General features: G+C 38.6%; 1 protein-coding gene across 1 annotated transcript; it reads left to right on the top strand.

Moving 5' to 3' along the window:
• Positions 1–4,044: 4,044 nt before the first annotated feature.
• Positions 4,045–4,437, top strand: LOC108172132 (uncharacterized). The gene is made up of 2 exons (XM_017329290.3): positions 4,045–4,240; positions 4,304–4,437. Exons 1-2 carry the CDS (start codon positions 4,045–4,047, stop codon positions 4,435–4,437), a joined length of 330 nt encoding a protein of 109 aa, XP_017184779.3.
• Positions 4,438–11,724: the final 7,287 nt, after the last annotated feature.

Below are 11,724 nucleotides of genomic sequence, written 5' to 3'. Positions count from 1 at the left end.
TTGTTAATCACTATTTATTGTATCATGTGTTTAAGCAATAAGGGAATCCAAGGGATGTATTTGATCTAAGAGACAAGTGATCTAAGTGAGTTAGATTATCGAGACCATTCTCTTATGTTCATTCCTAAAACGTTCCTAGTCAGAGGATTGCCAATTGGGCATTGACAATCCGCTAAGGTTAGTATGTGTTATGTTGACACAAGCATGAGTATGACTAGTCTCAAGTCATTTGGTGTTGGACACTAAGACAAACATATAGGTGCTCGAAAGAGTAATCGAGTACACTGAACTACGATCAAAAGAGAGTTCGAACATACATGTCATGTATGAACTCTAAAGTTGCAATATGCAAAGTAGTCCTTTGACCTGAGGCATCATAGATGTCTAATGGTTAGGTCCTTGATCTTTAATCATGTCAACGGCATTCCCTCGGAGTGTCCACGGCATTGTTGGGGTCAAGCTATCTAGTCATGTAGGCATATGAATGCACAACAAGGGATCTCTAACCTTCCATGGTGGAAGGAGAATACTCTAAGATATGATTCTAAAGTCTTTGGCCAAAGCAAATGAATATGACTTAGGAAGTTTATTCCAAATCATATTCAAGGGAATCATATAGGAAAGTATCACATTGGATAGTGGACATGAAACAAACTATCACTTAAACAATGTGATTAAGAGTATTGTATTAGAGAAGGACCATATTGCATTGTAGTTGTAACTGGATAGGTTCTCCAACCAATTCTACTTAGCTTGGGTAACCATGATATGCTGCTAGGCGTCACTCATAGTTTGTGGAAGCCCTAATGGTTAGCAAACACTAATCAATAAAGGGAGAATTAAAATGTGGTTTCAATTCACAATCGATCGTTAAGAGTAACAATCGCTCACTGCCTCGTTAATTGGAACCTAATGGATCGTACACCGAGTAAGGATGTATGTGAAGAAATCAAATGAAATGGATAAGCAATTAAATGGTTTAATTGAAGAATGGTCAAGATTAATTAAATAGTTAATTAATTATACGAAATGTTCGTATTGGGCTTATATGTTGGTTTTGGGTTTCGGGGCCCAAAAGCGTTTTGGTCCACAAGGCCCATTGTGTTTAAGTTGTATGACATCTAAAACAAAATGGGCAAATTAGCCCAATAACAAATAAGGGCCGGCCATTAGGGTGAATATGGCAAACTTGGATTAATTACAAGTTTGCCACTCACTTGTAATGAAGTATAAATTCAACTTTATAGCTTTATTTTCATTTAGGGTTTTCTTGTTGAAATTGGGTGAAACATTTTCTCTCTTTTTCTTCTAAGAGGCCGGCCACTAAGGGGAGGGACATCTAGCAATCTCTTCTTCCCTAAGTCATCCATATCATCTTCACAAGATACATCATTGGTGAAGAGACTTAGATACATCAAACTTTTGGTGTTGTGGAGAACATATCCTTATTTCCTCAAATCTTCAAAGGAGCACTAAAGGGAGGAAAACACAAGGAGGATTCAAGGAGCTTGGAGGTGACTTGAAGGCCCTCCACTTGGGTGAATCCCTTGTGTAAACAAGGATGAGCTTCAAGGGTAAAGAAACTCTAAATCTTTACTTATCTTTAATGTTGTTAAAGAGTTTATTTTGGTTCACCATATACTAGGCTTTGAAAGTCATGGGTTTTATGAATTGTTTTTTAATGCATGCCTACTTTAAAGTGTTAATAGCTTGCATGAGTATTCAAATGTTCGTACTTGTTCTTAGCTAGGACAAAATTTTTCCTTCAAGGCTCAACGCCGACTCAACCCTCCTATGATGGAAGTTGTGAAGAAAGAAGTCATCAAGCTTTTAGATTGTGGAGTTATCTATCCAATCTCGGATAGTAGGTGGGTTTCCCCCTTTCAATGCGTTCCGAAGAAATCCGGAGTGACGGTGGTAGCAAATGCAGAGAATGAACTTGTGCCTACTCGCAATAAAACTGGGTGGAGAGTGTGTATCGACTATAGGAAGCTAAACGCCACTACAAGGAAGGATCACTTTCCCTTGCCATTCATTGATCAAATGCTTGAGAGGTTAGCCGGTTACGCTTTTTATTGTTTTCTTGATGGTTATTCTGGTTATAATCAAATTGTCATAGCACCCGAGGACCAAGAAAAAACCACTTTTACATGCCCTTTTGGTACATTTGCTTATCGTCGTATACCTTTTGGTTTATGTAATGCACCTGCCACATTTCAAAGATGCATGATGAGCATATTTTCTGATTATGTTGAGAAAATAATTGAGGTTTTTATGGATGATTTTAGCGTCTTTGGTGATTCGTTTGATGGTTGTTTGCATAATCTTAGCTTAATTTTAAAACGTTGCGTTGAAACTAACCTTGTGCTTAATTGGGAAAAATGTCATTTCATGGTTAAACAAGGCATAGTTTTGGGTCATATTATCTCTGAAAATGGTATTGAGGTTGATAAATCAAAGATAGATCTTGTGTGTCACTTACCCTCTCCTACTTCAGTTAGAGAGGTTCGTTCTTTTCTTGGCCATGCAGGTTTCTATCGTAGGTTCATCAAAACTTCTCAAAGGTGGCACAACCCCTTTGCCGACTCCTACAAAAAGATGTGACGTTTGAGTTTAATGAGGCATGCACGGCATCATTCAATACCTCAAGGAGTTGTTGACCACGGCACCAATCATTGTCCCACCGGATTGGAGCCTACCTTTCGAGCTTATGTGTGATGCGTCCGATTATGCTTTAGGAGCTGTTTTGGGATAAAGGAAGGACAAGAGGCCGCATGTCATATACTATGCCTCACGGACGTTGAATGGTGCGCAGTTGAACTATTCCACTACGGAAAAAGAACTTCATGCCGTTGTTTTTGCTTTAGTAAAGTTTAGATCATATTTAATTGGTACTAAAGTAATTGTTTTCACTGACCATGCAGCTTTGAAGTACTTGCTCACTAAAAAGGAAGCCAAGCCACGACTAATTCGTTGGATGTTGTTACTTCAAGAGTTCGATATTGAGATTCGTGATAAGAAGGGAAGTGAAAACGTGGTGGCTGACCACCTAAGCCGAATGGTGAATAATGAGGAGTCCCTACCTATTGCTGAGACATTCCTCGATGAACAATTGTTGTCCATTAAGGTAAGTGAGCCTTGGTATGCCGATTTGGTGAATTTTTTGGTGTCAAAACACGTTCCAAACACCCTAAACAGAAACCAACGTGATAAATTGAAAAATGATGCTAAATTTTATGTTTGGGATGATCCATACTTGTGGAAATATTGTTCGGATCAGATTGTACGTAAGTGTGTGCATGATCTGGAGTTTAATTCAATTTTAACTTTCTGTCACACTTATGCATGTGGGGGACACTTTGGGACACAACGCACTGCCCTTAAGGTTTTAGAATGTGGTTTTTATTGGCCAACTCTATTTAAAGATGCTAGAACCTTTTGCATGTCTTGTGATCGTTGCCAACGAATGGGTAATATAGGGGCAAAGGATCAAATGCCGTAAAATGTCATACTTTCTGTTGCAATTTTTTATGTTTAGGGCATCGATTTTATGGGTCCTTTTCCTTCATCGCATGGTTTCCTTTACATATTACTCGTTGTGGATTATGACTCAAAATGGGTGGAAGCAAAAGCCACCCATACTAACGATTCTAAGGTGGTTGCAGATTTCGTGAAAACTAACATTTTTGCTAGGTTTGGGATGCCTCGAGTTCTAATTAGTGATGCGGTTCCCATTTTTGCAACCGCACCATTGAGGCGTTGTTGAGGAAGTACAACGTCACCCATAAGGTTTCTACACCTTACCATCCTCAAACAAATGGCCAAGCCGAGGTTTCTAACCGAGAGATTAAGCAAATCCTAGAAAAAACCGTGGGTCCAACAAGAAAGGATTGGAGCATGTGCTTGGACGATGCACTGTGGGCTTATCGAACGGCCTATAAAACTCCTCTTGGCATGTCACCTTTTCGGCTTATCTATGGTAAGCCATGCCATCTGCCCGTGGAGCTTGAGCACAAGGCATTTTGGGCGGTCAAGACCTTTAACATGGATATTGATGCCGTTGGAGTACATAGGAAGCTCCAATTAAATGAGCTTGATGAGATTAGATATGAAGCATATGAGAACGCTCGGATTTACAAGGAGATGACCAAGGCTTTTCATGACAAGATAATTCGTGGCAAATCATTCTCAATCGGGCAGAAAGTGTTACTCTTTAATTCCCGCCTTTGGTTGTTTCTTGGTAAGTTATGTTCCAAGTGGGTTGGCCCGTTTGTTATTACTAATGTTTTTGTGCATGGTGCAGTCCAAATCCAAAGCATGAAAACTGGACAAGAATTCAAGGTGAATGGGCACCGATTGAAGCCATACTATGACAACTTTGTGGAGCATGCCATGGATGACATTCCCTTGCATGCCGTGGACTCCAATGGGGAGTGAATTGGTGCTTCGTCCGGCTGCACGACGTTAAAGAAAACGCTACTTGGGAGGCAACCCATGCATGCAACAAAGGAAGACCAAGGAATCACTCCAATTCCAGATTTGCGTTCCTAAACCCTTCTCTTTGTTGTTTATTTCGTTTCTGCCATGTTTATTATGTTAGTTGCTGTTTGTTTGTTTATTTGTTATTTGTGTTAGTGATCGGATCATATTTATATATATTTTTACTTCGAATTCACTCGTCTTTTCTTAGTTAGTTCCTTATATTTTTGAGCTATTTACGTTATTTTTGTGTTTATAGGATTTGTTATGCAAAGAAAATAAAAATAGAACAAGTGAAATTTTATGTAATAAATTCGTCAAAACTGTCTGTGTAGATCAGCTTTTAAATTAAATTAAAAAAAAATAATAATGATAAGTCATGATGATGTTTGAAACATCATCATGATTCATGTTGTGAATGGAATAGGGTTGGTGAAGCTAATGGACGGGCAAAAGATGGGAGGAACGAAAAGAAAGAATAAAATAGGCAAAGAGGGGGTTTTGCAGCGAGAGAAGCAGGAAGCTGCCTTAGGCAGCGTGAGAAACAGAAAGCAGCGCGCGGAAAGAATAAAAACAGAAGCAGAGGGCAGGTCAGAGGTCGGCGGAACAAGAGATGTGAGGAGATACAGGAGGGCGCCAGTGAAGAAAGCAGCAAAGCTGCCTTGGGTAGCTTTAATCAGAAAAGGCACGGACAGACAGAAGCAGCAAGCGGCCTTCTCTCTCGGTTAAATCTTTCCAAAATTATATTTTATTTCTGTTTTAATAATGTGTAACTAAATTTATTTTGGCTAGAGGTTAATTCAAAGCCATGAATATATTTGTAATATGAATTGATTACCTTCAGTTGTGATTTCTGAGTTGTGATTTAATTTGCTTAACTGCTTGATTGATAGCTTATTTTTGTATGTCGATTAAGAATGCATACTTAATTTACATGCATGAATTTGACGCTAGAATATAAGGGAGTTTCACCTAATCGTTATGAACTTATATTCACAAGTAGTGAAGGTTGCTAGTCATAATCACGTTAAGTAAATTCTTGGCATAAGTTTCATGCAAATCATAGTAACGAGTGCCTCGTCAATGCTTTTGTTTTTCATAGAACTTAATGATTCTTGCTTGTATCTCTATTATGCAATTCATGTAGGGAACTTGTAGGGAATGTTTTAGGTTGTCGTATGCAATCATCCAACCCAATAACTTATGGAAAAACTGAGGGTTAATTAGTGCAATTCACGGTTAATTTGGGGCGTTGAGATTTACAATTTATTGAAAGAACAACTGAAAATCAATTTAGGTTGCATATGTGTCATGTGTGGAGAAGAACCCTCTAGCTAGTCCGTCACCTATCCTTTCACCTTAATTTCATGCTTTTGTCAATTCTGTAATTTATTTAAGTTTAATTTACTTCTCGTCAAAACCAAACCCCCCCCCCCATTATTAAATTATATTATTTAGTTAGTTTTCATTGTTGTTAGTCTTTTAATTCAATTTCCGTCCATTTCAGTTCCTAGTGTCTAATTTGATTGTTTTCATTATTTTGAGTCATTCTAAGTGTGTTTCGAGTTATTAGAGTTTTTAGCCTAGTTTTGTGTCCTTGAGTCTTGTTTAATATTTTTAAATTAATTTAGAATAGATTAGCAATCCCTCCTAATCCCCGGCCTAGAACGATACCCTACTTACATCTATACTACAATTGTCAAAAAGAGGGTTAATTTGTGTGTTAACTTATTTTACGCATCAAATTTTGGCGCCGTTGCCGGGGATTAGCAACTTTGCTAATCCCTTTATTTTTGTTTTTGTTTATGTTTATATTGGTGTTTGTGTATTTTACTTTTGATATTTGATTTATTTTTCTTTCTTTGATTTTAGGTACAAATGGAGCAAGACATGGCACTTGCGACCATTCAAGCTCAATTGGCATAGCTCACTGCTCAATTGACTCATAATGCCGAACGGACCACAATGCCAAGTGTCCCTACACTTGATGTGCCCTATGGGCAAGGATATCAAAATCCTCAATTTTCTGCAAATGAAGATGTTTGGGGATATCAAGGCCATAACCAATCAAGGGGCAACATGTTTTCCAACGCTTGCAATTCAGATTGGAAAGGTAATTCAGATTATATGTGGGATGAACCTCAACAATTTCAACAAGGTGGATATTGGCAGCAAGACGAGTTCTATTCAAGACCTATGCAGCCACCACATCATCCCCCACAACAATTCCAATCAAATCAAAGTATGCCCGTGAATTATAATGAAATTCTTGAAGGACTAATTTCTTTGACGCAGGGTTCACAAAAAGAAGAACAATTGCCGCCATCCGAAAAGTTCTATCAGTGGCCATATGAACCGTCACAGCCACCATAACAATCAACCCAATTCAATTCAGGTACGTCCTTGGATAATGATACACTTAATAAGTTACTCACCTCTTTGAATCAGGGAGTAGAAAATCAAAACCAGGAGATGCAAGACCGAGTCAAAAGAGTGGACGAATTGGATATGCAAGTTGGGCAGATTGTGGAATTCATGGCACAGATTCGAGATCAAAGTGAACTTTCCAACTCAAACATTGCAAATTCAAAGGCAGAAAGTGAAATCGATGAAGCCATCACTTTGGAAGGTGACATGAAGGATGAAGCTGTCCCAGAACCATCCAAACACAGCCCGAACATGGATGAATTGCTGCTGCAAGCAGAAGAGGAGGAGGACGACCTGGGCAGTTTAGAAGAATTCTTGCTGCAAGCTCCTCAAATCCCTATGTCATCCAACTCAGGTGAGGAAGTTCTAAATTCACTTCATTCTAACATTATTCCACCGAATGTCCTTTGTCCTTGCAAGTTTTTTATTCCAAATATCAAAGAGAGTGAAAAAGACATTGTGGAAGCTCTTCCAAAGGTGCAAAGTGATATCCCAATTCTTGGTGCACCAAAACAAGTTCCCGATGGTATTGAAACGTTCAAAGAACCTTGCACACCAAGAAAAGGGATTCAAGAAAATGAAGTGGTTGAAGCATATCAAGAATACATCCAAGAGGCTGTGCATGAGACAATCAAGCCCAAAGCAGTTGAGTTTGATAACACGGGACAAGCCACAACCATCATAGTAAACCTGGCCAAGTTCAAAGTCCCGGAAATGTTCAAAGATGTGGTGTTTGTCATTGAGTTTGTGTCAGAAAAAGAAAGTAAGCCATCTTCTCCAATTTTAATTTTAATTTATACTAACATGTTTCTGATTTTGATGATTCAGGCACCCACTCTTGAATTTAAACCATTGCCGAATCATTTCAAGTATCACCTCCCATTAAAAGATAAATTTCATGCTTTGGAGCCGAGGGGAGTTTAAAGGAAAGATTCGTCCGGCTAAAGACGTTAAATCAAGCGCTTCTTGGGAGGCAACCCAAGAATTCAACGAAGGGAGACTTTGGAATCGCTAACCAAATCAGATTTGCATTCTTACACCCTTATCTTTACTGCTTTCATTTTGTTTTGTTTAGTTAGTTGTGTTATTTGGTTGATTTCTGTGAGTTTGTGTTATTTAGTTTAAGTGTGGGGGAAGGTTAAACAAAGTTTTTTTTACATTAATTTACATATTTAAAAAATAAAAAAAATAAAAAAACACTTAAAAGTAAAAATATTTTACAATGATGTGTAAACTAATAGCATTCATTGGTCAGGTGGTGCTTCAGTAGTCGGCGGAGCTTCAGCAGTCGGCGGGGCCACGGAAGGAGGAGGTATCGGAGGTTGATCAGTTGGAGCTTCACTACGCGGTGCCGCCCCAGAAGACGAAGGCAGATGCGGTTGGAACAAACCCACAAACCTCCGGTGATCAAGTAAAATCTGACCATCATTTTCCCGCAGCTGGTCAATTTTCCTCTTCATGTTTGTGGCATAATTGTGTGCAAGCTTATGCAATTGTTTATTTTCATGCTTGAGTCCTCTAATCTCCTCTTTGAGACTCTGTATTTCAGCCACCAATGATTCAACGTGACGGGTTCGAGCAAATAGGCGTTGGGTCATGTTGGACACAGAACCTGCACACTGCACGCTAAGAGCCAGAGACTCCTTAACCGCCAATTCATCAGACCGTCTAGCGAGCAGTCTGTTATCTCTGGGGGTGACAAGGTTCCGAGCCACCACCGCAGCGGTCATGTCATTTTTCATCACCAAATCCCCAACGGTGAGAGGACCAGTAGGGGATATGAAAGATGGGCGCCATATGTTGTCTGGTGAAGGCGGAGCTGCCTCTTCACCAATGTTTAAGTCAAAACGACGATCGGAAGGGCCAGACATTTTTCAGAATGGTAAAGAAAAAAAAAAGAGATCGGACAGATTAAGATTTTGGAAGTGCAAGATTTTGGGAGTGTTTACAAGAGGGAGCTCAAGTGTGTTGTGGAACAAAATTAACGCCTCTATAAAAAGAAGAAATCAAAGAGGCGCTCCTCAGAAATTGTTGAAGCGTCCTCTCGCAAATCGAAGAGTCGGGGCTCCTTTCTCAAAAGCCGGATTCTTTTCTCAAAAGAGGCGTTGCATTTCTCAAAAGCTGGGCTTGCTCAGAAACCACGAGCCGAACCCCGGATTTCAAAAGATCAATTTGTCCAGACGTGTCGTCACTCGTCACATGCAACTTGCAGCTTTGCGGAAATTACGGGCAGCTTTGTCAGAAAGCGCGTAATTTGTACTATTCATCCATCCACCGGCTGCCGACAATGAGTGAGAGAATAGTTCCGGTTGTGAAGAAAAGTCCTATAAGTATCTACCTTCGCCTTCCACAGCAAAGGCACACCCTCTCGGCACTTCTTCATCTCTGAAATGGCTTTCCAACAAACCCTCTCAAGTCACTCTGTATTTTTCATCCCCTGGGACACCCCTGCAAACAACCCATCCAGAGCACAAGTATTTCATATCATAAAGGTTAAGAGCACGAGTATCTTATATCATGCTTTCTCCCTGTCCTTTCTCCAGCCAGCACCTGCTCTCGAGTACTCATCATCTTATGCTTCCGCTTCGTCTCTCACGTATAAGGGAAGTGAAGATGATACCTCGAAGCATGTGGAAACAACGTGCTGATTCATCCTCAACTAAGGACAAGGAGAAAGAGAGCAAGAGGTGGGCACTTGGAAAGATTGAAGAAAGAAACAGACCAACACCTTTACCTCGTGCCTGCCCGTCGTGCAGAAGAAACAAGCAGAGAAGAATGCAGCTTGCACAATCATCCCAGCGGAAGGAGTCTGAGATGAAGAACTAGAGAAGCTGCCACATCTGCTTGGAGAACAAATAAGGAATTGCAACATTGCTAAAGAGCAAAGCCTCGCCGTACAATATCATCAAATCATCACTTGCAAGTAAAAAGCTAAGTGTCACCCCGTTCAAGAGGAAAGCTGTGGAAAGTCAACAAGCACGACCAATGATCACTTATTAGTTCTATTCATTGTCTTTTATCGTGATTTTCAATTTTACATTTTCTTGCGTTACTTAACTGAATTATTTCTTTTCTTTGCAGGAACTTTTAGTTCTTTCCACCCTTGAAGTTGATTGCAGAATTTTAGCTTGGGGGGTCATCGCTTGGTTTTACTGCAAACTAGGGAAGTTTTCAGTCCAATTGCTTTATTTTGTTTCTTATTATTTATTTATTTTATTTTTATTTGCATTATAGTGTTTTCTGACATTGGGGACAATGTCCAGTTTAAGTTTGGGGGTAAAGAGTATAAAAATGACCAAATTGAAATTTTTTTTGTACCTTCAACTACGAACGAGTTTCATTTGTTTCCATGTTGTTGCTTTTTGTTTTCTTAATTAGTTTTGTTTTCTTTTAAAAAAAAAAATATTTTAAAAAATCGGAAAATTTAAAAATCCAAAAATATTGTCTTGTTTCCTTTATTGTTATGAATTAGATTTTTGTTAGTTTCCCGACCCAATGATATAATTGGATCAAATTTGAACCATGATCATCAAGAACTTAGTTAACATGTGTTTTGTGAAATTCCTAATTCTCTTGTTAGTTTTGTACATGTTTGACCATCTTTGAAAAACCAAATGCACATAGCCTTGTTAATGTGAAACTAAAGTATGACTTAAAGCTTCATATGTGAATTTAGTGACCATATACATCCTATGTGAGTTTTTGAGCCTATTGAAAGTGTGTGCATTTTTCATACACTCCTATTCTTTCATGTGTGATGAACTTATGTGAGATACATCTCTAGAACTTGCGTAACGATCTTTCGAAATGTTTGTCATTGATTGCATGAACTTGAAAATGATAGAGGCATTAGGTTTACCACTATGGCCCAAATAACCATGTTTCCCAAAGAAAAATGATATCATTAGATTGCCAATTTGAGCCGTGTATGTTGAGCCTTTTATTTCTTATCACCAGATATGTCTACCCTTATACCTGAAACATTTTTCCTTACCCTTTCCAAGCGAGCAATGCGAGATTGTCTTATGAAACGTTTGTGAAGTACTTTGAAGGTGTTTGGCAAAAGAATAAGTGTGGGGGTATTTCATGTTTGTATTTAAAAAAAAAAAGAGAAAAGAGAAGAAAAGAAAAAGAAAAAGAAAGATTGTATACAAATGAAATAAAAAGTTTTTAAAGTTTCAGTTTAAGGTTGTGGTTGGAGGTGCTAGAAGAATTGCTGGAGAGCTTGAGTTCTTATAAATCTAAAGAAAAGAATTGCTTGCAATGTAGCTTGGAACTTGTGTTTTCCTATTCTATCGTTTCAATAACCCTATCCCTAAACCTCATTACATCCAATAAAAGTCCTCTTGATTTAAGTTTTGCAATTATAACTGTGGAGAAGTGATCTTTATGCAAGCTTATGGTAGAAATTTCACATTTGATTTTTTGAGCGAAACACATTAAAACTAAACACATGTGTGATTGAGTGTATATCCCGTGAGAAGGTTGCTGGTTTGCATATGGTGATTTTAAAAATATAAAAAATTTGAAATTGCATTAGCATGGCTATCTCACACACTACACTTCAAGGATGATTCAAAGATTACTGCTAATATTTGATTAAGGAAGATGAACTTGGATTAGTTCCTTGATGCTAGCTATGGTTCTTGTTGATTTGTGTTCTCGAATGAAATTCTATGAGGGTCACATAGGGGGAAGCTAATGTTTTTCTTGTTACTTCTTGTTCTTGTTTTCTTTGTTTTGCTCGAGGACTAGCAAAAGTTAAGTGTGGGGGTATTTGATCGGATCATATTTATATATATTTTTACTTCGAATTCA

The sequence above is a fragment of the Malus domestica genome, chromosome 06 (genome assembly GCF_042453785.1).
Source record: "Malus domestica chromosome 06, GDT2T_hap1".
NCBI lineage: Eukaryota > Viridiplantae > Streptophyta > Magnoliopsida > Rosales > Rosaceae > Malus > Malus domestica.
This window is presented reverse-complemented; position numbering and strand designations above follow the sequence as displayed.